At 40.4% G+C, this 27,887-nt stretch overlaps 1 protein-coding gene across 8 annotated transcripts in view; it reads left to right on the plus strand.

The window, feature by feature from the left end:
• The window catches only part of Sdccag8 (SHH signaling and ciliogenesis regulator SDCCAG8), a 201,267-nt gene that overhangs the window by 107,794 nt on the left and 65,586 nt on the right, over positions 1 to 27,887 (plus strand). For 6 of the 8 annotated variants that reach the window (XR_008218004.1, XM_052737749.1, XM_052737743.1 and 3 more), the window contains 3 exons: positions 15,750 to 15,877; positions 17,941 to 18,049; positions 25,825 to 25,956. Coding sequence is in view for 7 of the 8 variants with exons in the window: in XM_052737749.1 (XP_052593709.1) it covers positions 15,750 to 15,877; positions 17,941 to 18,049; positions 25,825 to 25,956 (369 nt within the window). In the remaining variant the exon portion in view is untranslated. Of the gene's footprint in view, positions 1 to 15,749; positions 15,878 to 17,940; positions 18,050 to 25,824; positions 25,957 to 27,887 lie in introns of those variants that run through there. The other 2 variants (XM_052737750.1, XM_052737748.1) reach the window with 2 other exon arrangements.

Here is a 27,887-nt window from a genome sequence, read left to right on the forward strand (position 1 = left end):
TTCCATTCAGATTCATCTCGTGATACTTCAGTTTTGTTCACATATGGGAAGCAAATGCATGCAGTGTTGGGTGACATCTGTAATATCTAAGAAATTTGCAATGTTAGGCTCGATGCTGTGGGTTGTTTTTGTTGTTCGGAGTCTCTGTTCATTTTGTGAAGTCCAGCATCTTATTTCAGCGAGGAGAATGCCTGAAAATACACATTTGTTGGCCACAAACTGCCAGTCAGTTTCCTCTGCTGAGGTTACCCCAGCTTCCATGGCCTTTTAGTGACCTGCCTCCAGGCAGACCCCTGCACACTGAGGAGCAGTTTGACATAGGAATGACATACATACAGTGGGGCAGGAAAAGAGGCTTTTCTTGTTTCCTTGGACATTTTAAAATTAAACTTTCTTCCGTCCTTGCTAGTAGTCTGTCTGGTCACACCACACATGCTGCTTCCCTGAGCCTTTGCCTCTCACGTTATCTTGAGAAGTTTCCTATGTTCGGTGGCCATCGAGAAGATGCTGGTGGAGGAGGAGCTATCAGGAAGGAATCTCAGAGACAACAACAAAAATGGATAATTAGTTTGAAGTTGTCAGAACATAGTAATTTATCCTCACATATGTCTGTATGCTTTCACAGAAACTAGGGACACAGGAAGTTGAGTAGTATTCACACTTCCTGACCCAGAACAGTCTGGATCAAGCCAAGTGTGTCTGACTAAGTCTGCATGTTTGGGACGCTTTGAATTTCCAGATAACCTAGGATCTGTGATACATCTTTGTCAGTAAATATGAAGGACCAAACTTTGATTATGAATTGAGGAAGATGTTTATTTATTTCTATTGGCTTGTGGACTTGAGCACTTCTGGTCTCATTTTAGTTTGGGTAAGGTTGTATGCAACCGTGTTTGGGAGGGAAAATACAATGTTATTTCAAACTGGACTTGAAAATGACTGGAGTCCATTTGCTTCCGTTGTAATGACCTGGGTATGTCACCTTTTCCACCATAGTGACTGTCTGTCTTCCTCTGTCAGTGCCTGTAGCATGGTACCACTTAGAAAGTGGTAACTAGGATGCACATGAGCTGTGGGGTTCAAACTGCAAGACAGAGTAAAGTCGTACAACAATTTGTGTGAGACATGACATGTAACCCATAGGTTCAGTTGCCTGTCCTTCATGGATAGAACAAGTAACTTCCCCTGAATAAGTTAAGTTAGTTGTACCCAGCGTAGTGAATCTAGGGCCTTTTATTAAGGGGGTCTTGCAAGGTTCTTTTCAATGAAGAAGTAACAGCTTGATTGCTGTTAACCATCTTTGATTGAATACATCTTCTATTCCAGCTGCACCAGGCACCACTCATGTTTTAAAACAAAGAAGCCACGATCCTTCTTCACAGATATCAGACACAGTAGCAGATAAAGTTTGTAAGTTTATGTATGGATATGTTTGTCCATATAATCTAGAAAACATTATGTACCAGTTATAAATTTAATATTATTAAATGAATGGGTTAATAAAAGCATTTAGCTAATCCAGCACTTGCTGTAATAGTGAGAATGAAAATGTACTGAAGCTAAGTGGCTTGCCCAAGGCCACACTTCCTTAGTGGCAGCAGGAAGTAGAATATCCATCTCCTTACTAAGTGTACTGATCTTCCTGCATTCTACAAGTTCTACCATTTGGACTAATTGACAGTGTGATTTGTCAGGTAAATATATAAAAGCCCCTAGCACATCATAATACCTTATGGAACTTTTCTCTTAAGTCTCTACGTATCTCCCAGAGGGAGATTTTAAAGATACACATTAGGAAAAACTGAGTTAATTTATGGTAGGAACCTATAAACTGCCATATGAAATTATTTGTTCCTCCTCCTCCTCGTCCTCGCGTCAGGCCTCCTGCTCCCCCTTACCAGTCCATTTGTGCTGAGCTGTGCAGCTCACAGAAAGATAAAGAAGGTGATGTCATCCACTTTAAGCTTAGCCAGTCCTCTGAAATGGGGTGCAAGATGCAAAGGTTCTTTACCACCACCCAGAGAGTAGCTAACTGCTCCCACACCAGCCACCTCACTAGAAGGGCTTCCGTGTCTTCTACTGCAGTCTTGCTTCTATGAGTGTTCTTGAAGGTAACATTGGCATTTAAATAATTAGTGGCCATTTGGTTGAATTTAGATAGTTTTCAAATGTGATTCTGAGATTTACTGGAATAAACTATTAGTGTGGATACTTTGGTCTATAAACCTTTAGACAGTCTTTGGCTGATGCTGACAAGGATGGACCCCTAAATTGGACTCTGAGATAGAGTTCATTTTCCTGCATCCCTCAGCACATGGGTCATCCTCCCTTCCATATTTATGCACTCACTCCACGGAAGTGGAGTACCCCATGAGTAGTAAGCAAGCTCTCAAATTCAAGAGCTTTGCATTTACTGTGTGTTAACTCTGCAGATACAGTGGGAGGCGCATATAATTTATCCTTGGTTCAAGCAGACTCTACTAGTGAGCTTTCTATAAATAACCATCTTGAAATGATAATGATGCCTGAAATTGGGACTCTCAAGAGGACTTAGACTGTGTTGCCCTAGCTTTTCTACTCACTCCTCTTTCTGGGTTTTCAAATTAGATTCCTTCCAGAAATTCAACCCCACCGCTTTTTATGGAAGTTTGAAACCATTCACTGGCTTATTTGTATTTCTCAAGGTGCAGATAACGTCCTGTAAGAAGAGAATTAACTACAAAGGCAGAAAATTAACTCACCAGGCAGGGATGGTTCACTAAACTGGCTAGCAGGTTGATAACTATGTGGTCTCTGGGAGAACTTGGAAAGAGTTCATTTCTTACTAAAAACAAGCGTCCAAGGGTGGGAACATGATTGCTGGAAGTTGAACACAGAAATCCCTAGGAAAACTCTCAGATAACCTGTTATTTCTCACTTAAAAATTACGGAAAGATGATTAAATAATAAACATTTTCCAACTTTTCAGTCTGCAATCCATGTACAGAAATAGATATCTTGCTATCTTTGAATAATTATCTAATATGGTTTGTAATTTAAGTGTGACATTATATTTTGAGAGTTACTTAAAATCAGATTTAATTTACAAAAACTAACAGAGATATCATCACTTTTTGGAGGGTGGAGACTTATACTGGGGATAGAACCCAGGGCCTCACACATTGCAGACATGCTGTCTGCCACTGGGCTATGTTACCAGCCTTATCATTTATCTCATATAATATGGCACATACTTCAGCCTTAGCTGTTCTCAGTTGTCCCGTTAGAATTATTCTTTCTTCTACCTTTAAGTAATGACTGGCTTATTATCAGGGTTAACAAAATGTTGTTTTAATAGCATTTTTTTTATAAATTTTGAATTTTGATGTCTTCATAAAGCATATACATTTAGTATATTTGAGCAGTATACTTACTTTTATTTGTGGAACATTGGATTAAAAATAATGCTTTGATATGGAAGGTAGACCAAGGAGTTATGCATAGATAGAGCAGCATGGGAGTCACATGGAAAGCAAAAACTACAAATAAGTTACATGTATGCTTATAATTTTTCAAATAGCCCATTTTTTTAAAGTAAAAGGAAGCTGGTAACATTCATTTTAATGGTGTGGTTTATATAATTAACTAGTAAGGAAACAGTACAATTTTCACATGAGATCAGGCTAACACATTGAAGACATTTTTGCCTCTCTTTCTCCCTTCCTGCCGTGCCCTCTCCCCATCTGAGTCTGGTTCATAGTACATGTCGATTGCATTAGCTCCATTTCAGACGCTCAATAGCCTCCTATACGAGCATCTGCTAGCTGTAAACTTTTGCCCCTAAGTTTTCCCATTATACATAACATAGATACAGTTGTATTGTATGAACTTACACCCTGGATACATAACGTAGATACGGTTATGTTATATGAGCTTACACCTGGATTCTTACTTCTGTGGTTACAATTTCTTTTAATAAAACAGAGTTATTTCAGCTTTTTCTTGGCAGTAGCCAAGGCTCATTTCGATTGTCTCTGTTCTGATGCACCATCACCTGAGGAGGAATAAGATAGAGGAGCAGATAGACTATACCAGCATCATAGTACAAAGGTTCTAGATCTTACCACCCCATGTCTGATACTTTAGAAGTTGTTGAAAGTAGCTTTGCTAAAGTAAGTAACTAGATACTAGTCCAGGGCTCAGGTTAAGATACCTATTAACTGGTAGTCCACCCTTAACATGGTGGCTTCATGTGGAGACCCCACAGCAACCTGATTTCACTTTATGAGTGAGAACAATGATGTTGACTGAGATGAAGTTCCCCTGAACATCACACAGTTCTGAGAGGAACCAGGCCTGAAGTCTAGGCTTGTGTGTGTCCTGGAGTTCAAGTGCACATCCACTGTGTACTACCATTTCCCTGTTAGCTGTTAGCTGTAAGATGGAAGGTTTTATTTTTCCTCAAGGTTGACTGTCCTTGAGATTATTATAATTACTGCTTCACTTTGAATAGTCCTCTACTAAGGAATAATAATACATGCAATGATGGTATAATTACTATTTTTGTACATACTGTGTTATCATTAAACCAAAAATACTGTATGCTCAATATCTGTATAGTTCTATAAGGAGAGGTACTATTAGTGACCCCATTGTTTCTTTCACTGACTAGGATGTTAGACACACTTAGGGCACAGAGATAACACACAGAGGACTATATTTCCATGCCTGGTAGACATCAGAGCCCATTTTCTTAAATTCTGCCTCGTATGTGCAAAGGAATGCCACAATCCTACTGTGAGTAGTGGGATAAAGAGATGGTAGCTCAAAGGCCATCTGTTCTCAGAATTATTATGGAATTTCACTTGCTTACATTCCTCTTCTTGGGGCATGAGTAACAAGTAGAAATATAGAAGTGGGTTTGAAAGTAGCTTTAGGGTAGGCAAAGGAGCAGGTCATCAAGGTGGAGATGGAGGAAAGGTAGCGGGAGGGCTGATGAGGTCACACTGAGAGGTGAGAGGACAAGGAGGACTGCTGAGCACCTACACCATGAAGTAGAGGAGACTGAAGAGTGTCCATAAGAATTGTCACCAGCAAGTGTCACAGAGCCAAACAGAAAGAAAGGCAAATCATGACACCCAAATTGCTAAGGCAAGAGAAATGTTTACCTCATTGAGAAGAACAAGACAGTGGCAATCTGAAGACATTCAGGTCTGTTGCCCCTATAGAGGCATAGTCCTTCTCAGCTCTGGTAGACAGTTCACACAAATGTCACCCCAGCACTGGAAGTGAGCTGCTCTTTCTGTTACCAAGTCAAGACTAGAAGTAGTAAATCCCAGTGATGAGTCCTATCCACAGACACGCTGAGTGTTTGACCAGCAGCTCTCAAGTTAAGCAATAATTAGACTGACACACTCTCTAAAAGGGCTACAAGTTAAGCAATAATGGAATTCTACTGTCTTTACTACAGCAAAGACACATCTCACTCCTCACATCTTCAAACTAGCTGATTCTTCTACTTAAAACATAGCTGGACACTGAGATAGACTCTCAAGAGGACTTTGTATTCAACTTATGAGCCTTAATTATAAATGAGAGCCTGTTGATTTGGTGTAGTTTGCTTAAGAAAGTACCGGCATAGTTAATATATTTTAAACGTATTTCTACTGCAAATGGCCAGTATTCTATTACCTAGAGTGTGTCATGAGAAAAGTCTCTTTCCTGGCCCTCCAGACTAATAAGCATTATTCTGTCACATTTGATAAGTAAGATATCATAAAAATTTACCTAATAATAATTCTAAATGTTATGCCATATTTATCAACAAATTTAATAGCTACAAATGATTCCAAATCTTTACCATATAATTGCATATCATATAAAATAATATAAGATTTTTAATAGCAGCAGGAGTTCTTCAGTAAGCCATATTTTTTGAGAATGATACACATCCTTTATTTGGTTATAGAAATGCCATTGTAATATATATTGATCCTATTAGTGTCTGATTTGAAGTTGTTCACCAGATGAATTGGTTATGAGAAATACCTAAATAAGTTGATACTTTATTTGGGGGGGGGCATAAATGCACCAAAGGCATCAGTTTACATGGACAAATTATGGATGAAAAGTGGGAATTTTGGGTGATGTGAAGATGCAAAGTCAAAATCATCATCTCACTTATTTATGTAGTAGCAGATTTGTATTCATTTTTAGTGTGGAAATTTGGGCACATGGTGCTGTAAAATAGGCTATAGAAACGCTTTGCAGTTCAGAGGAACTTTGTCCAACAGTCGCTTGCTGCATCAGGCACCCACCCCTGCCCTGGGCCAGGGAAAGTTAACAGAAAAACAGTGAGATGGGCATTTGATGGCCGTTTAGCCTAAGGATCTACCTGTGGTTTCTGCCACATCTAAAGAAGCCATTGTAGAAATTGCTCTTACTATTGCTGTAGTAATAAGTGCTTTGCCTGCTTCTAATGTTGTCCCTTCCCCATCTGTTCCCTCACTGCCGCCAGAGTGATCTTTCTCAAGCACGGGTGTGATCACAACACTCTCCTGCTTAAAACCCTACATTGGCTCCCTATTTCCCTCGGGATGAGGGCCTTAAAAATAGCTTCAGTTCTGGCTCCTGCTTCCATCTCTAGTCTCATTTCTCTTCAATAATCTCCCCTCCACCAACTGCTCACTGCTACCCCACAACATATAGACTCCAACCTCCATTTGTGCCAATGATTGCAGTTTTCCAAAGGCACCTGGCTCTCCCTCTTCCCCGGGTCTTTGCACATGCTGCCCACTTGACTTGTCACAATAGTCTTCCTATTCTTTGGAAGGTGAATTTCTACTTAGGCTGTCAGGCTTTCATTGTATAAGCCTCCAGACAGACCCCTCTCTGTCACCAGCCACTCCTTCACTCTTGTCCATTCTACCTGAGTGACCACAGAAATTTAGCCCTATTTCAATATTTACTACATACTATTATTTGAGCTTTAAAGTAAAAACATTGTTTATTTTGTTGACTAGACTCAAACCTCTTTCAGAGCATGGTGTGTGTCTCTTGTATTGATCCATCTCCATGCATTTGTGTTTGGCATAAAGTAGTTGCTCAAGCGTTTGCTGAATGAGCATTACAATAGTTGATTAAACATGAGCTCCCTGTGTCTACAGTAGTAGCATGGAATGGAAGGAGCACTGGACTTGGAGGCAGAAGACAGGTCTAGTTCAACTCTGGTAGTTAACTAGATATGCAGGTGGCTTTGAGCAAATCCCCCTGTGGGGCTAGGGATATGACTCAGTGACAAGAGAGCTTATTGCTCTTGTAGAAGACTCAAGTTCTGTTCCCAGAACCTACATCGTCAGTTGGCTCACAACCACCTGTAACTACAGCATCAGGATATTTGATATTCTCTTTTAGCTCCAAAACCACCAATACACACACACACACACACACACACACACACACACACACACACACACACACACACACCATACACTCGTACATATAAATACAAATAAATATTTAAAAAAAGGAAATATCTTAGTGCCCTAAGTTTGAGATCTTCCTGTTAAACAAGAGTATCTCTTCCATACCTCTGAATTCATTGGAAGAAAAGACAGGTTGATGCATCTGACTGTGTCTTGTGAAACAGAAGGCACAGTCATGTGCAGGATGAAGCCACAGAGTCTACGGATCGGTTCTAACTGTAGCTCAAAGTTAGAGCTCTTGCCTAGTATGTTTGAGGCCACACACACACACAAACACACACAGAGATACACACACACAGGGAGGGAGAGAGAGAGAGAGAGAGAGAGAGAGAGAGAGAGAGAGAGAGAGAGAAATCTCAATAGAATGTGTCTAATAGCAACAGGCTCTATCTAGGTATACATGCACCCTTCTTTGCCTTAAAGGTGAGTTCTCAAGTGTTTTGGAAATGCTGTAAGAACAGTTTTTGGAGGGAGATTTATTTTCAGAGATGTTCTGTTGAACATTTCCTTTCCTTTGTGTATATTTCTTTGAAAGAAACTGACCTCCTTTTGGTTTCTGCTTTCTTTCCAAGAACTGACTCATGCTTGGATCTGAGGCTCAGATCTCAACACTGCACTTCAAGTTCTGATACAGTTTTGAGTGAGGAAAAGCAAAGTAATTTATTGTAGGAAAGATGGGGGATGCCACTGAGGAAGAAGGATTGTGAGACCTGAGGCCTTTCCTGGTTCTTCCTCCCCAGAGCTTTGATGTTTACTCAAATACAAGAATACAGCCACTATTGGCAGTAACCAAGCACTGGCAACAGTCACTTGGTTCATCCCAAAACATGGAAAACACCATGCCGTCTGTTAAGGTTATGATTGGTTTGTGTTGCTATTACTTTGAATAATAATGATGATAAAGCAAAATTAAATTCTTAGTTAACAGGGAATTTTCTCATCACATTTTCTAGTCAGTAAAAAGGATATGTGCATCTGGGTGGATCCTTACAGCATTCCTCTAACAGTTACTCACTCATTCATCTGTCTATTCATCCATTACATGTTTATTGACTACACAACTGTGTCAGACACAATTTCAGGTTCTGTAGATACATTGAGGAGAAAGCAAGGTCAGTTTTCTCTGTATTTACTTTTCAGGTAGATGTTCACATGCAGTCTCTCCTAGAAGTCTTACCAGCTTGAGGCAGGAAATGTGTTCATGATACCTTTCAGTGTTATTGCAGAGACTGGTATATTTCTTTGTACAAGATATACACACTAGGAAGAAGTGGTCCCACACATACAGGACAGCTGGGAAATTAGGAGGAACTAGCCTTAGTTTGACCTTCAGGATATGTCACATGAGACTCACATGTGTGGATGACCGAAATGAGACTCATGAAGTCTTTTTAACCCTCTATAGTTTCTCTACATATCTTATAAATGATTGAAGCATAGTAAATCCTGGACATCAGAAGCAGAGAGTGTTGGAATCGCAGGTTACATGCTGTGGAATAATCCCTTTTTATACTGTGTGAATATATGTCACTATGATTGGTTTAATAAACAAGCTGACTGGCCAATAGCTGAACAGGATAAAGTTAGGCAGGAAAACCAAACTGAGAACAATGAGATAAAGAAGGGCGGAGTTAGAAAAGTTGCCAGCTGGACACAGAGAGAGCAGGAGATGAACATGCCATCCTAATAAAGGTACCACCATGTGGCAGAGCATAAATAAGGAACATAGGCTAACTTAAAATGCAAGAGCTAGTTAGTAATAAGCCTGAGCTATTGGCCAAGCATTTACAATAAGCATTAATATAAGCCTCTGTGTGGTAATTTGGAAGTGGCTCCCAGGGTAGGAAAATTCTGCCTACAGCTACAATCTTAACTGAGACTGGGTAACTGAGAGAAATTATGTAACCTTTAAGATTCCTTATTTGTAAAATGAAAACAACAACAACAAAAAAAAACCTATCTAATGGGTTTGGTAGGAGGGTTATATAAAAGATGATTACATGGAAAGAACTTAGTTTATAATAAACATTAATAAATGCTACCTAATTAAATGGTAAGTCCCTAAGGAGATTTTACAATTTTTGCCTGTTGTGAATGATGAACCTGATATTACAGAAACACTTAATTTTCAACAGCCACACACATAATGAGGTAGATGCCATTCTCTGTCTTCAGTTCTGTGAGCTTTCCTCATGATATGTATGAGTTAGTAACAAGAATGTGCATAACAGAACTGTAAGCAAATATTTAATTCTAGTAACTGGTATATCTGCTCTGTTGTTAGCAGTTTTGAAACTTTCTGTGGCTTCCAAGTTTGAACAAATCAGTGAATATTTTTAAAATAACAGGAGCCAAGTTTCTCACTATTGAGCACAAAAATTACAGTTATGGAAAGAAGAGAGACAAGATTCTATCTGTGTTATTGGATTATAATTGAAGTGTTCAGATATTCATATGGATGATGTATGTACACACATACTTGCATCCATATTAATAGTATTAATATTTACACACTTGTATGTTTTATACCCTGTCTTTGCCTACACAGGTGATACTTAGAAACAGTGACTCCACAGTAGCAATGAGCTTGCCCTAGTGACAGATCTCAGTTTGAAGGGGACTCCACTACCCAACTCCAGGATGAGTTGAATCTTCAAATAAACAGTCAAAATGGATTATAATACACTAAGTAAAGGAAGAATCCAGAAGTCCAAAGTGAAATCAGTAAACTCATTAAGGAGAAAGGGAAATTCTTCCATCCAGGACAATGACTAACTTGCAGTAACTAATATTCATAAAGAACTATGGAATAGAAAAGTCATTATCATTAGGTGTGGAACTAGCTGGTGAAATGTTGTTATACAATGAGATATTTGAATAATCTCAGCATCTTATGATTGCCTACTAATTCCAAAGAAGAAAGCCTTAAATTCATATCGGAGAAGCCTGAGAGAACTCATTCAACCCCATCCATTATGAGGCTGCTTGATACCAGCTCATGTGGTAATCATGTGTTTTCCTTCCCAGCCATCAGGCCAGTGACGTGTCTCTGGTAGTTTAAAACAGGTTGTAGTGAAAATGTCTATAATAGATATTGATATTGCTTACCTCTACAAAAGAGAGATTTCTTCCCCAGAACAGTTATTCCAAGCATGTTAATGATACAGACCAAGTGATCAAGGCTAGTGTTACCAACCTGAGACAAAATGGGTATTATGTGTCCAAAATACCTCCTGCACCAAACTCTCGCCCTCTGCTTCTTTCCACATTCCTTCCAGAATAGTTTTTGGCTAGTCAGCACACAGATCGTGCAGTTCTATTATTGCTGATGCTCTTTCATGGTGGTGATGATAGTATCAGGACATGCTAGGCAAGTGCTCTGCCACCAAACTAAATCCCAGCTTCTTGGAGGTTTCTTCAACCAGAGCAGTGTCTACCACAAAGTGCTCTATACTATGTTTAAATAAACACCTTGTACCCCCAAGGTATTGTGTGTGTAACAGTGGCATTTCAGATCTCAGAGGGAAGGTGACAGATGTGGTGGAGGGGAGGAACCTTAGTCACCGCCAGCAGGTGGTGTTGGCGACACTGGGAAGTCCATAGGTGGACTGGAGGCATATTGTTGAACTTGAGCATTGTAATAATTGAATGAAGAGCTAATGGGTCAATTTAGTTCTGTTACATGTAAATGCCAAGAAAATAGGAACTAATATGGAAAGCAGAATTATAAATATCATTGTGGCTTTTTTAGAAAATATAGTCAGCCAGAACTGTAATTGGAAAAGGTGAGGGAGTTAATAATTGTATACTTGGGTATTTTTGTTGTTTTGTTTTGTTTTGTCTTTTTTTTTTTTTTTTTTTTTTTGAGCTAGGCTCTTTCTATCTAGCCCTGGCTGTCCTGGAACTCGCTATGTAGACCAGGCTGGCCTTGAACTCACAGAAATTAACCTGTCTCTGCCTCCTGAGTGCTGGGATTAAAGGCATGCGATAGCACATTGGGCAGCTTGGCTTACTTTTGGATCTTTTCTAGTACCTGTTCACTCTTTTTTATTCTCTTTTATTAAAAAAAAAAATCCTGAAGTGGCAGTGCACACCTTTAATCCTAGCACTTGGAAGGCAAGGCGGGGTGGGGGGGAGCATTTCTCTGAGTTTGAGATCAGCCTGGTCTACATAGAGAGTTTGAGGCCAGCTGGGGCTAAGTACTGCAACCCTATCACACACACAAAAAAAAGAGAAAGGGAGGGAGGGAGGGACTGGAGAGAGAGAGAGAGAGAGAGAGAGAGAGAGAGAGAGAGAAGAAAGCAAGTGTGGGCATGGTGAGCTCATAGATCACAGCTGCTGTAGGTAACTCGAAGAACGAAGGTAGATGTTCCTACTCTTACAGTATTTGTTCCTTTTAAAAGTTAGCTTTTTTGAACTAAATTTAAGTGCACTAAAAGTTAAATTTTCTTGAGACAGGGACTCACAACATAGTCCAAACTGGGCACAACCATTTCAATGCTGGAGTCGTAGCCTTGAGCTGACAGAATGGCAGAAGTCGCAAACAGTAGGTGTGTAGTCCACCGTGTTGTAAGAAGTGCATAAAGTGTCTGAGCTGTCACAGCTGTGACACAGAACCTTTCCTGTCAGCCCCAAATTTCGCTCATATCTGTCCCCTGTCAGCGGGACCTGGAACAATGAATGATCTTTTGTTGCCTGGGGTTACTAATCTAGATTGCTAAGTACACAAGATTATAAATGTGGTTTTGGTGTCCTGTTCCTCTAAGCATACTACTTTTAGGGTTCGTCCAGGTGTTGTGTGTACCGTAGCTTCTCCCATTCTTGCTGCGGCTCTAGGTTCTCTCTACCTAGGCTATCCCACACACTTGATTCATATAGCAGGTAATAGGTTGTTACCTGTTGGTTGTTTCCAGTTTTTAGCCAGTGTGAATGATTACTAAGAAAGTCTTTAACATTATTACTTGTGTTCTGCTTCACATGATGGGGATATGTACCAGCTTTGTTAAGTGTAACTGAGAGAACCATCGAGAGAAAACCTACTGGGGCGGGGGGTGTTGCTGGTTGAGCTGTCCTCATGATGTGATCAAGCCACTCGGCAGTTTGGTTTCTCAGCTTTCTACACCTTGGTAGCCTTCCTCCTTATACCCTTTTCTCATGGAGTAGTTATTATGCCATCAACCATGTTCGTCCAGTTTGAAATCCTTCTGGAGTCAAGGCCCACTAAGCCTTGTTTATTTTCACTAAATACAATGCCTCTTATAATGTCTTCCACAAATATAATGATAAATACTTAGTGTCTCATTTGAATTCTTCAGTCTTTTCCTTGGATATCTGAGTGGTTTTTATTAATTCTTTAGGTCCACTATTACATTATCTCTAGAGTGTTATAAACTATGTTTCCTTGAGCAAAGATAGTTTTATTCCTACCTATGCATTAAAATCATTCACTATGTAACTTATGAGTGGATTTCAAATTGTTTATGGCCCTCAGGGTTTTTTAAAACGTGGATTGTGTTTATGTTGTTGTTCGGCTTTAAAATGAGAAGGTTACATGAAAGAAAATGAGATTTCCTTTCATGTCTGACATTCCAAGATTTCATGAAAAGCTGACCTCATCAGAAAGGACTTCTGCAGGGAGAGGGCAGCAGAGAGGGATGGCAAAGTGGGAAGGGGGTAGGAAAACAGCAGTGTACCACACTTCATGCCATGGCAAATAGCATACTCTCCTCTCAGGAGAGTATCGGTTGTGGCGAGAGGTCTTTTGCACAGCTTTATGAAAAGAACTCAGCCCGTAGTCCTTTCTCTAGTCAGTTCAGACCGTCATGTGCTGGGCTGGCAGCTTCTCACTGCTGGGGTTTGCCATTGTTTATGTTGGGAACCGTTAGTCCATGTTTGCATCATACAATCTCAGTTCTGTTTCTGGCATTGTGAATAATGCCCCCTTTCCCTTCTCAGATACATGTCCAGCAGAGAGTCTTGTAGCCATCTCATTTCCATGCTCCCAGCCTCTGTCTTGGATTCTAGCTAGTGCTCAGACTCGGACATGGCTACTTACTGAGAGAATGCAGAAGACTCTAAAGTCAGCGGCATGACTACTGAGGTTAACCTAGTTGAGCACTCTGTTCTGACAAGTCCAAGAAAGTCTTGCCTGCTTACAGAGGACTCCAGTTTCACCTGAAGACTTATCCGTCTTTTGCGTTCCTCTTCCCTTCAATACTCCTCCACCCGCAGCCCCACAACTTAGGCAGGGCATATGAAAAACCAGTCATTTAATATGCACTGCCCATTTTCCATGTGCTGAGCACTGAACTGGGCTTAGGGTAAAGAAAGTTAAAGATTACAAAGGAGAAGACGTGTAAATCAACAGCAAACGCGTGATATCACTATAGGATGGCCATAGCACATCTAAGGGCATCCAGGGCTGAGTAGTTGGTTTAGGAGAGACAGGAGAAAGAAGGGCAGGATTTTGAGGTTTGCGCAAGAGGGCTAGTGTGCATCATGGAGGGGGTTGGGTGGGTGGACCAGGGCATTCCAAGAAGAGGAAGAAACATGTGCAATGATCCTTAGCCAGAAAATACGTGGTGTGAAGGGGGAGGCAAAAGTAGCCTCGTCTGACTATCCATTTGTTGCGATATACTAGTTTGGAACTGAGTGTGAGACAAGACCTTGGACCACATCCAGGGGGGTGTTGTTGTTAGAAGTACCAGAAGGGACCTTATTTCACATTTAGCATGGACCCCTGATGATTCCATTTGAGTGAGGTGTGGGTGTATTTTCATTCTGGGGCTTTACACTACAACATTACCACATGCATTGACCAATCTCAGTACAGGCTTTCCTTATGTTGCCGTATAATTAGAAGCCAGTGAACTGAAGTTCCACAGCGGTACATAGACTGGTAGTGATAGCTTTATGGAATTGTTTATTTTTAGTTTGGCAAAGGCTAGGCAGTAAATATCTCAATTAGTAAACTAAAGCAGCATGGATGAGAAATGCCCACAAGGAGATCAGGAGTTTGAAATAACTGAGTCACTTAATTGAAGGAAACCCTTGTGTTGCTTCTCATAGAGCTTGAAGAACCCACCCAGCAAGGGTTTCAAATGTTATTTGCAACATACGTACAATGTTGGTGCGACAAGAGTCTTGCCCTTGCTCAGGCTCAACTTGTTTAGGAAGTTCCTCTCTGGATGGATGCAGCTGAGGAGGTAGAGTACCCAACATGCACCAAATCCTGGGGTCAGTGCCCAGACCTCCCAAAGCCGGGAACAATGGTGCGTGTGTATGATCCAGCACTCAGGAGGGAGAAGCAGGAGCATCATCAATCCAAGGTATTCCTCAGCTACATAGCAAGTTGGAAGCCACCCTGCCTACATGAGACCAGGCTCAACAAAACAAAACAACCAAAGGAAGTTCTCTTTTAAGGAGAGCCACTGATAGGGTGCTGTCTTCAGCCTTTAATCCTGTCAGCACGACCCAAAAGGATGTTTTCTTATGAAGTGATGAGGGAGGTAGTTCACGTTCACCTTCCTGTCCCATTCGCAGAGTGCAGCCTGATGTACTTAATGAAAGCAGGCATGTGATGCTGGCCTCTCCTCTCCGGTCTCCTCCAGTGTATTTGAAGCTATATCTTGCATCTTGGAAGAAAACCAGAAGTAGTCCACAAGGCTTAGTTTTAAAATAAATTTTGCTTAAACTAGGAACTAAGTCATGTTCTTCCTAGAATTTCACAATCTTAGGAAATAGTGACCGTTCAGAAGATGAAAGATTAATGATAGTACAAGACAGAAAGAATAGAACAACAGCAACAGCAACAGCAGAAAAGTGTGTGTGTGCTGTGAAGATGCAAAGCACAAGGCTGGCAAGACGGCTGAGCAGGCAGAAGTGCTTGGAAGGGAAAAGCCTAAGGGCCTGAGTCCAGACCGCAGGGCCCACATGCCTAAAGGAGAAAAGCAGAGAACCCACTCCCACTAGGTGTTCACAGACCTTCACACCTGCACACACACACACAAATAAAAATAACCAGGTTCCAAACTACAAGTGTTTAGCTGTTATGATTTTGTTTTAATTTTTAAAGCTTCACCCTTTGGTCTGTCTGGACTTCCGGCACATGTGTTCCACTGGATAGTCCTTCGGATTCTCTCTCTTCAGCAGAGTGGAGAGAGACTGCAGGAAGACTCGCCTGTGCTGCTTTACTTTACTCCCTGTCTGATGTCTGTGGTCTGTGGGGAAACGATGGAGGTCTGTGCACCTGCAGGTTACGTCTCTGCCTGTCTCTCTGTTTTGCAGACTGGAAAAAGATAGCATTCAGCAAAGCTTTAGCAACGAAGCAAAGACCCGAGCCCGTCAGGCCCAGCAGAGAGAGCAGGAGCTGACACAGAAGATACAGCAAATGGAGGCCCAGCACGACAAAACTGGTGGGTGGTAGGGAGAGATTAGAGCCTGGGCACTTGCTCACAAGCCAGGCCCACGCCTTACTGTGAAATGACATCAGGAACACCTGTAACCTTTGGCTGGCCGAAGGGAGCAGATGCTAACTACACCGGAGATTCCGAATTACATATTAGTTAGCGTTTAAAAGAGAAAATGGAAAGTATTGCCCACTGTCTGTTGATTTCAGAGTGCTGCTCTCACATCTGTTGCACCATCTGGATTATGAGTTTATTTACCTGTGTTCAAGAAACGTAAAGCTGAGAGAGACCACAACAAAGTAGAAAAACAAAGGGCTTGTTTTTGGCTGGGTTTTCAGGCACACATGTTATATAAAGAAAATAGCATCAGAAGCTCTGCGGGAAATGCTCTGAGCTTACAGTTAGAGTCTCCTGAATAGCACTGAACAGTTCCCACAGTACACACATTATAGCTACTCTAAAGCCTAATGAGTTTGCCTCAGCATCCAAACTGGAGAAAAGCTTTAGCCATTAATCGGTTCTTAATTCACTGTCGCAGCTGGATGTAATTCAGCAGCTCCAAATTGATATGTTCCTTTATTTAATCTTTGCAGCTTCGAACATTTTTAGCATTTGTATGATTTCCCCACCTCCCCCAATGCAGTCGAGAGTGATGCTTAATCCTCTGCATTCTTCAGCTTCTCACAACTGCTGTTAAAATTCGCTAATACAAGGCATGGACCACAGCTGGCAGCTTGGCTAAAAATCGCCATCTTTCATCACATTGGCACTGTTCTGCAGACTGAGTTGGCCAGTAACTCTTTACCTTTAATTTGAAAGTAAAATGCACTTTGAAAATAGGCAGTTTGATGGGTGCAGTCAGAGCGTTATGTAGTTCCTTTCGCTTTTGAGTTGTGTGTTCACAGACAGTGTTAGTCAAAACAAGACAGTGTCAGTCATTATAATTCCACACCACATACTCCACGCTGATTGTACCATTAAAACAAAAGTTTAATTGATCCTGTCTCTTCCAGAAAAAAATGTTGCTTAATTTTAGTGCCTTGATTTATTTTGCTTTGTATGCTATATGCTTTTTTTCGCGACCATTAGCTTAAGTTGAAAAGGAAAAAAATACAGATGAATTTCACAGGATTTAATGCATATTATATTTAATGGGATGGTAAAAAATGATTCCACCTATTGGTAACAAATGGATATTCTGTTCATTAATGATTTATTTTACTTATTAAATGATTTATTTACTTATAAAGGCAGCTACCATGCTGCCTCACATAGTTTCTTCTCAGCATTTAGCCAGAAGAAAGGAAAATCCTCAAGATTTTATAGATTTTTTTTTTTTTTTTTTACTAAAACACAAAGAGGAATTCATAGGAGAAATTGTCGTTTGGCCACAGCAGAACCGTCCTGGTCCAAGAGTCTTGGGCAGAATCTGAGGGTTGGGTAAGGCTTTAACGGTTAAAATCATCTTTAAAATCTTTTATTTTGCAAATAAATACAAGTCATATTCTCTTGAGTCCCTAGCCAGAGCTTTAGTGAAACACATACTATTTAAGTATGATCTGGTTTTAGGGCAATTGTGTAGTTTCACCTCATAACTGGAGAATATGCAGGCTCCAAGGGGTAAAATATGAGATAAGAACTGTCGAGCGTCAACTACAGTGTAACAGAGAATTCCTCGGTTTGAGTTTCGAATTATCTGGTTGTGAGAATTTTTGACACTGTTTATAGTAAAATTGTCAAAATAAAAATATAATATCTTGCATACTTCAAAGATATAAGCATTTATGACTTCATTTGAGATATTTGACAGTTTATGAGCATGCTAAAATGTTACACAAGCTGATATGATCAAAATTATTCCGGGTATACAAATATATTATGAAAACAAATGCCTCACAAGAGTCAGTGTCCCCCCAGATGGTAAGTCCTTGCACTCAGGACCCTGGCAGTGGTCTGGTGGCGCTAGGCAGGACGCAGTGTTCTGAAGCACTTAGCACTCACTGTGCATTGGAAGCCTGCAGAGCAAAGCCATAAACATCTTATATTGGTGGGGTTATTGTTATTTCTAGAAAATGAACAGTATTCGTTGCTGACCTCCCAGAATACATTTCTGACAAAGTTAAAGGAAGAATGCTGCACATTAGCCAAGAAGCTGGAGAAAATCTCACAAAAAAGCAGGTAGGTGATTGGGCAATATTATAGAATATTCTCAGAATACTGTTTATTTGATAGCTAAAATTTAGTCTTAAAATTGCATTTTATACACTGTAATCTAACTTTAAAATTAGTCATCTGTTTATGTAAGTTTTCTGTGAAAACAGGTTTCTATATAATATTTTTGTGATTGTCCATGTAGACAACCTTTCAGTCCCAAGGATGGACTCCAGGGCCTTGTGCACAGTAACCAAGCACTCTTCACCTAGCTCTACCCGCTCCCCAACTTCGATTTTTTTTTTCATGGTTATGTATACTTACTTACATGGCTTTTATAATGTTTAGACTTTAAAACCATGAAAGTTCAGGAACAAAGGCCAAAATAACCATTACCATAATAAAGAATACAAATAGGTCAAGCAGTTTTACAATCTTATGTCGATATTGGTAATGCATTTTAATCTATTTCCACAGTTCTTTGGGAACACAGAAGCTGTCTTTAATGCTAGTCATTCCGGACATTGAGGAGGCAAAGTGCTTGGAATAACACATACTTAACTTCACCACAGCACATGACAGTAATTAGCTTCTTTTACAGATTGAAAAAAAAAACATAATTGTTTGAATAGCTTGTGGGTGGGAGTTTTTGCCTATGTATTCCTGTTACCAATGTCTAGAGTCTTAAGTCTGTGATGATATTTATACATGCTATTAAAGAAAGTTCAGACTTGCTGGATATAGTTACTTGACTTGCAGTCTCAACTCAGCAGGCTAAGGCAGGGGGATTTCTTGAGCCTAGGAGTTCTAGGCCAGCCTAGGCATCATAGCAAGAGTCTGCCTCTTAAAAGAGAAGGAAGGAAGTGAGAGGATTGCTCAGTGGCAGTATTACTTGTTGGAAAGGCTAAGAAGGAAAAAATTAACCTTTCAGTCCCTGAGGCAAGTCGACATTTTTGGGATGTAATAGTTAAACTGAGAGCCAGAGCTCACCGTACTAGGCCCTGAGCTCTGGTTTTCCTACTTTAAGTCAGTCAGTCATACCCGGGACAAGCCTAGTGAGCCTGAACCTCAGCACCTCTCACCCGACTGCTGCTTTGTGCACTGATCATGTTCCTTCATATCCGACACATAGATGGCACCCAATGCATATTTATTGAATGAATGATAAGTGAATAGAAAAAACAGGTGTGCTGCTCCCCTCCACATGCTGGTCTATTCTGGTGCCAGCCTGTTCCTTTGTGGGTGACAGGCAGTCTCAGGAAGGAGCTCTTTCGATTCAGGAGGAACTGGACTTGAATCCTGCTTGTCACTCACTCTGCTGTGTCTGTCTGTAATCTTGACTACGGGGCCCCGTCTCCCTGTACCTCAGCTTTGTCAGCTGTGAAAGTACTTCTCCAGCCATGGCACAGGGTGGCTGTGGGATTTAAAAGGACATTTAATGACAGGATGACAAGCACCCATACTGTGTACTGTCACACCCCTCGACAAACAAGGTGTTGGTTGCCGGACTGACACCATACCAAAATCCACAGATGACAGATGCTCATGTTCTTAACATAAAACGATGTGGTAGGTACATGGAACCTGCCTGTATTCTCCCACATATTTTATTTTTTATGTTATTTCCTATTTTTGTGGTTTTAGAAATGGAACCCAGGGCCTAACACATGCTAAGCCAGTAGTCCAGCACAAAACAACACTTTAACCCGTCTCCCATATATTTGAAATTACCTCTAGATTACCTATAGTGTCTAATACAATGCAAACACTATGTGATTAGTTGTTAAACTGTACTGGGTACAAAATAACCACAGGACTGTGCGCCTGCCCAGTACGGACCCAGCGTTTCCCTCTGTGGTTGGCTGAGCTGCGGGAGAACCCACAGCTGGGGAAGGCAGCTGGAAGACCCAGCACGGTGCCTGCCCACCCCGTAGTAAGGGACAGGGGCTGCTCTCGCAGCACACGCTCCATAACTGGGCAAGATCTGAGCAAGATTTTCTAATGGCCAAAGTCTGTTTTGCGATGAAAATATCTGTGGGCCAAACAGAACCAAACCGGAAACACCGGAGCTCATGACTTTGTGGGGCAGGCTCTGACACCAGATTCTGCGTCTGAACCCGTGAATTCGTTCAAAGCCAAGGCCTTACAAGTGGTGACCATCAATCAATTGTTCTATTTTGATACTTTTTATTCTGTTTCACAAAACAATATTTGAAATAAGTTGTGTTTTTAAGGTTGTGTGTGTTTTCTTGTCAGCCCCACCTGATTTCTCCCCCGATTTCCAAGGAATTAAGACATTTTCACCCTTTCTTTTATGCCCCATTTGACATTCCATTTTGATATTACCTTCTGCTGTGAAACCAGCTATAAAGCCCAAAAAACTCAGAATGTTTCTTTTGAAATAAGAATAATAATGTAATAAGACTTATCACTTCAGGGCATGCATCTATGCGCTCTATGCCAAACTTTTGGATAAAGAACTTCTGCTGGCCTCTGAAGTGAGGGCTTCTTAGCTTCTAAAGTTCTCTCACTATAGAAACTCAGTCTCCAGAATAATTGTTTAATCCATGTAGTCATTTCAGTTCCGGTTTTTCTCAAAGTACTATAGGAAAAATTTTAATGAAAATAAAACATGATTTTTTTTTATTATAAATAAAAAATATTTCCCCCTTTCCTTGCTAAAATTTCGGTAAGCATTTTGTGTTATTCAGAATGCCACTCTAAACAAATGAACTCAGCATCGAAAATACACTTTCTCACTTATGGATCTAGGCATTTGACTAGAGCCCATCACTAGAGAAGCTGACAGTCTGGGCTCTCCAGGCCCACACATCCTGCTTCTCTGCCCAGTCTCCTGCAAGGCTGCTTTCAGAAAATGTACTGAAATTCCGTGTGTGTGTGTGTGTGTGTGTGTGTGTGTGTGTGTGTGTGTGTCTGCTGTGTGTGTGTGTGTGTGTGTGTGTGTGTGTGTGTGTGTGTTGTGATGCATTTTCTCCCAGAGTAAACTGTACGTCGCATTATGACAGTGACGACTGCATCTGTCTCGGGAGCCTCCGTGGCCATCGCAGTGTGGTACTCCACACAGTGCATATAGTGGTGCCTGAGACCGCAAGCGTTGTGAGTGGCACGCCCCGTTTAAAATGAGGACTGAAATCCTGGTTCATACTTTACATCTTTTATAGTTTGTTTTTGATCACGAGGCAAGAGGATTGATTCCCTTTTGTTTTTAATTGACACTAGGCAGACATTCTGGCTGGTTTTAGTTGAAGTGTAAACTTTAGCGACCCCTTCCCTCTGTATCCTCTAGTACATTGAGAACTTACATAATTATGAGGTTGTTGAGGGAGGTAAATAAATAGACTTAAATATCTTTCATGCAATTTATTTTTCTTTATCAAAGTGAAGTAAGTATTCTCTCTCCCTAGACATTTGGAAAAAATCCACATTAAAATGTGCGGTTTGCATTATGGTTGAAAACCTGGTCTGGGAAGCCCTAGGAAATGCTGGGCACTGGCTGCAGATGAGCCTGTGGCCAGGCTGACAGAGCCCTTACATGGTGGGGATGAAGCACACTTTGTCCAGGTCTCAGTCTCTCTCTCCTTGCACGCTGGGAGGATAGGAATGAGCACAGAGCTGGGTCTGTGTGGTTTTGCCTCCCTCAGTTGCCTGTCGCTGTCACTTGCTGGGTTGCTAGGCCGTGGATTGATGTCTAGCACTGCCCATTGTGTATTTGTGATTTGCGTTTTGTAATTAAGAGGAACAATGGGAGTCCATGGGGTCTCGTTATATATAATGGTTGGTTTAATTTGTTTCACTTCTATCTTGTTAATTGTAAATTGATCATTAAGATTTGAATTCTAATCTGTCACCAGGGTTGTGAGTATTGAGGCTAGAGTAATGATCCTGGTTTTAATCACTGATGATGAGAAACAAATTTTATAATTTTGGTACATATTGCAGTTCATATATTTTAACACTGTATTTTATGGTGTTATAAATATTGTTAAATGACTTTTAGTGTAGTTTTACTATGTGGACTATAATGTATAAATTATATTACTGTTTTGGCAGCAGTAGGTATCCAACTGTGTGAGTTTAATTGAAGTAAAAGAACACGCACCCGGTTGAACTATTTTTTCTCTTTGCATGTTTAGATGATGTGAGGTTGGGCTGCTACAAAAATTATATTCTACAAAAGGAGATTGACATTGACCTTCTTTTTGTTAATTGTTACCAAAAGTCAAATCAGAATCCAAAAGAATAAAAAAATTAAGGTGTCATATTTTTCCTTTAAAAGCAATTATCATTATAATCTGAATTATAGTAGTAAAATGTCTTCCATTCATGCAAATGCAATTACACGCTATAGCTGCTACATAAAATGCAGGGGAAGTTCATGTTTCTGAAAAGCCAGAAATTACCTACATTTCTATGAAAATAAATTAGAGTCGTTTTTCCTTTTATATGGGAGTAGGGTAGATATGGTTTTCTGTTTGCTTTTGTCACTTTGCAGACCACTGGTTGTATTACTATATTGTCAGCACTACCCAAATAAAGAATGATATATGTACACATAGAGCGAAGCTGTATTGTGTGACAGAAGCTGGTGGGCAAGTTGCCATTATAAATAAAGGGGGAAAATCCCAAAGTATATAAGGCAGGAAAGATAGTTGCAATAGCATATATTACAGTAGTCTATACTTTAAAAATAACATTTATGTTCCTATGCTTACTGAAGACATCTCACTGTAGGAAATCATAAAGAAAAATTAAGGAAACATTTTCCTGTGACATTGCTATCTCAAGAAAATCACTGCTATTTTTTATATGCTTCTTGTCAGTCATTTTTCATGTGTATGTAAATGTGTCCTGTACAACAGCTTCTATCATGATAGGTTCATGCAGTCTATGCAGTTTTACACCTGCTTTCTACCTGTCTCCTTAATGAACACGTTTCTCTGTCAGTGAATACTCCAGAAACAAGATTGTAATCAATCACTTGTTTGTGTTCATTCGATATTTATGACATTTCCAACTTTTAACTACTGTAGTAATAATAGAACTATAACTTTGTACACAAATTTTGATGATTCTTTTAAAAGGGAATTGTTACTTCAAAAGCCAGACACACTCTTCAAGGCTGCTAATGTGTATTATTTTGCTTAGGTGTTGAATTAAATTCTTCTCAGTACATATGTCCCTATATAAATATGTGACAGCAAAAAGTAAAAGGTTCAAAGAAAAAGGGATGACCATGAGCATTGCACCATGGGTAGAACTGTCCCTTCAGAGCTGGACACGTAGAATAAGAGACCCACACACAGAACTGGCCATTGCTAGCCTTAGACAACTCATTCAACTGCATTTCCCTCACAGAGAAAGGAAATTCACAACTACTTCCTAGGGTATTTGAGATCATCAAAAGATGGATTTGGTACAGAGTAGGGATGAAATAAATATTTGACAGTAATATCAAATATTATTATGCATTTGTTCAAATGGTAATAAAATTGACCATTTTATAAACATCATTTCATGTTCTGCCTTCTAGGGAAATTTTGCATATTTCTTCTATTTTTCAGAACAGAAAATTTGTTGGTTACAGCACTTTAATGTGTCATCTGTCTGATTTTCATGAATATTTTTGTACTGTTTTGTTTTTTAATTAATAAACTTTTTAAGGGCAGTTTAGGTTCACTAGTAAAGTCAAGCAGTAAGTACAGTCCTGATGTGCAGCTCCTCACCAGGAGCCTTCCCTCCCCGCCCCACCCCATCAGTCCCGACTTCATCAACAGCCCTGACCTTCTCAAAACGTCCCCCTTGTTCCTGTTCATCTTTCATTTTGCTGTTAAAAATTGCTTTCAAAATAACTTTTAAAATACGAGTCCATTGTAAAACTTGATAAAATAAAAATATAGACAAACAAAAGGGAAAACATTCTGCCATCCAGAAATTATCAGTATTAATATTTCGTGCATGCCTAAATAACTTAGTTGTAAAGTAGAATTGCATTATGCATGCTGATTTTAATGTTTCTCCTTTCTCATCAAAATATTACATTTTAGGTCAATTAATAACTTCTATCATATAAGCAAGATAGCCAATGCCCTGTTGGTAGAATTCTTGATCAAATTTCCATGTATTCTTTTTAGACAAAGATTCTCTCTATAAGGAGTACTGCGATGATTATAAACATAAACATATGGCTTTTCAAATATATGATTTTTTTATATGTGAACATTTTATATTTTGATATTGTCTATTTTTCTTTGTTCTTTTCTTTGAAAATGGTACCTCTTTTCTTGGAAGCAGCCTGAGGCTAGGTGTGGGTTCCTTTCCATGGACTTTATTTTATTTAATTAATTAATTTATTTATTTATTTTTGTTTGGTTGGTTTTTGAGACAGGGTTTTTCTATGTAGTTTTGGTGCCTGTCCTGGATCTTGCTTTGTAGACCAGGCTGGCCTCAAACTCACAGAGATCTGCCCGGCTCTGCCTCCCAGAGTGCTGGGATTAAAGGCGTGCACCACCGCCACCACCACCATCGGGCCATGGATTTTATTATTTTCCTAATCTGGTTTAAGGACTTTTTTCCTTTTGGAATTTATTTCAATATATGACAGGAGATGCTAGTTTGGGAAGAAATACTAAATTCAAATATTATTATAGCTTCTAGATTACTTTTTGTATTGTGTGTGATTTTGAATGGATAGACATGAGTCATTTATTCGGGGATGTGGACTAGTTCAATCAATGAGGGTGTACTCATAGCAGGATAGGCAAATGCAGAGAGAGTACCTGAGCTGAGCTTAAAAAGGAGCTGAGCCGTATTCTGTCTTATCTGGAAACCGGTGAGAACGGTGAGGCATAGAACACAGTTGAGAAAGGGAACTCTGAGGAAATGTCTGGGTGAACAGAGGTGGTTTCACAGCCATGCAGAGTTGTGCAAAGTGAAGGTGCTGGTCTGAGCAGGCTCCCTGCAGTGTGCAGCAAAGATAACAGCAAAGGGAGGGTGGGCTGAACTGGCATTGCTCCTCCCCTGCCAGCATCGTGGACTTTGGGATGAACAGTTTGTGGGGTAAGATTTCCCCTAGCAAATCCAAAGTCTTCCTAACTAGAGCAAAAGGCACCCTTGCATAATAAAGCAGTCCTTTCTGGGGAGGGAACTAACTTCATGTCAAAAGTGTTTTTGATTAACTTAAAAATGACTTACAATGTAGAGAAATTTAACTGTGGCTTCGACCTGATGAGACCGTAGGCATGAGGAGATGGTGTCAATGCTGGCGATTTGGTTTTTTAAAAAGGACACAGCTTTCCTTGGATATCTCCCTGATCTGCAAATGTTTAAGAGTTGGGATTGTCATCTAAGACACTGAAGATGTAGTTTATGTCCTGAAAGACATCAGCTGTCACCATGGAGACCCCTGGGGATGTGGGTCTGAGTGCAGGTCATCCTCCACTCCTGTTACAGCCCTGACTGTGTGCGGTCTAGGAGCAGGGTGGAGAAGGAGTGGAGACAGTGCTTTTCAGAATATAGACTTCTGGGGTAGGCCAGTCCCCGTTGTAACTAGAGCTCGCTCAGATCTATACAGTGCTGTATCCACAGTCCCTTTGACGCACATACTCTTCTACGCAGCATTTTGAATTTGCTGAAATATTTTCTTTGATTTATAAAATATTTTTCCTTCATTATTATGCCTTGAGTATAGAGTTTAAGAGAGCGCAAAGGTTTGTACAATAAAAATACAATCTAGTAAGGTGACTCTTGACCATCTACTATTTCTGTGTTTCTACCCCCTCTAGATCGGAAATAGTTCGCCTCAGTCAAGAAAAAAGATACATGTGTGACAAGTTGGAGAAGTTACAGAAGAGAAATGATGAACTGGAGGAACAGTGCATCCAACACGGGAGGGTTCATGAGACGATGCAGGAAAGGTAATGGGCGTCTACATTGCACACTGAGTGTAGCAGCATCACAGACAGGAGAGTTCCTGTGGAATAAGTGGACATTAGGATTGTTAAACTAACCAGCCGTATGCTCAGCACATAATACTTTCCTATAGTTTTGCTTTTGATACTTGGGGTGTTCTCATTACATGCAGAGAAAGGCACACATTCTCTTCCACTATTTTCTAAAGATAATAGGCTGGAATTACTATAGAACAGTGGAGGAACCACCCCCCTTTTGAGTATACATTGACAGTATCATAGCATAACAAGATTCAGACCTTTCCTCCTAGCTAGTAGGCTCTAATATATGTAAGATAAAGCATGCAGTAGCTGACGTAGAGCCTTTGTTGAGGCTGCACTATGCAGACACAGGCCTTTTAAGTAATGCTTCTCTAAGCAAGTCGGTCAGCATGTCTGAGCTTCCGTGTCTTTACCACATGCTGTTGCTGATGATGCTTTTATCACAAGATGGAGTAAGTCACTAGCTCATATTAGCCACCTCCTTGGGACCACCCGTGGTGTCACTCTCTTTTCTGGAGACGGAAACTCAGTTCACAGGGAGTAACGGGTTTGTTCAAAGTCACATACGGAACACATGGTAGGGTTCAAACTTAACTCTTGAGTGGTTGATTCCAAATTCCTTTTCCCTTTTGTGTAGTATTTGGTTGGCGTTTTATTTTGTTGTAATAAATATAGACCCCTTCTATGGATATACCATTTCTAAACTCTGGTCATAGGATTCCCCCCAAGATAAAATCTGTGTATTTTGTAGCAACAGTGAGTAGATTTCTGTAGACTTGGACTTGGGTACTGAACAGCTACCAGCTTTCTCGTGGAGATGTCTTCATGCCTTCCAAGCTTACATCTCTGCTCCGTCCTCCAGAGACCTGTGACTTCTCTTTTTCCATTGATATAATTAGGGGAAAGTGGAAATGTGTATCAATTGCACTTTCTTAAACTTAAGGTAAACAGCATTGGGGGAGATGGTGGTGCTATATGTTGATACCTTGACGATTTGCTTTAAGTAGAGGGGGACCAGCCCGAAGGAGGACTGCCTTCCCCTAACAGCATGTTACAGTACACATAGACCTGCAAGGAATTAGCCATTCTTTCGTTAACTCATGTGATATTTACTTAAACCCAGATACTCTTCTATGTTAGAGGTCAACAAACTTTTGTTTTTTTCATAAGGGTCCAAGGAGTAAATATTTTAGCCTTTACAAGCTGTGTGTGTGTGTGTGTGTGTGTGTGTGTGTGTGTGTGTGTGTGTGTGTGTGTACGCACACGCGCGCATGTGCGTCTTTTACACTGGCATATTGCTCTTCAATTCATAAACTGCACTCATGTTCACTGTGATGTGCCTTGAGGCAAACCTGGAAAGGAGCTGCTGTTGTCGTCGTCTCTTTCCAGATGGACACTAAGGCCTGGAGAGGGAAATGTGCCAACTGGGGGTCAGAGAGCAAATGAATGATTGGTCTCTTCAGCAAATACTTATTGATTACCACTATGTGTCATGTGCTACGAGGTATCCATCACGTGCTGAGAACAAAAGAGCAAAGCAGATACGACGGCACTCGCTCCCTCTGGTGGAGCTTGCGTGTTTCTAGGGAAACCGAACTTGGGAGCTAGGTCTAGGCTGGAGGAAGAACTATCCCTTGGTTTGTGGAGAATATTTGAAATCTTTAGGGATAAATGTATCTTTAGGATGAAGTAGTAAGAAGGAAGGAAGGGCCATTGACCCTCAAGAGCAGCCATACTTTCAAAAATAAGGTTAAAAACCAACAAAAGAGGTTGCCACACAGCAACCTGAGCAATGCGTGGGAAGGACTGCTGCTCATTCTGCTGATCAACCTGCCTTGGGTAGAGGAAGCATTCAAGCCGATGCCAGCCACACAGTAAGCCAGAAAACGTGTTAG

This window comes from Peromyscus californicus, unplaced genomic scaffold, assembly GCF_007827085.1.
Source record: "Peromyscus californicus insignis strain IS unplaced genomic scaffold, ASM782708v3 Scaffold_14__1_contigs__length_90479793_seg_2, whole genome shotgun sequence".
In the NCBI taxonomy this organism is placed as follows: Eukaryota; Metazoa; Chordata; class Mammalia; order Rodentia; family Cricetidae; genus Peromyscus; species Peromyscus californicus.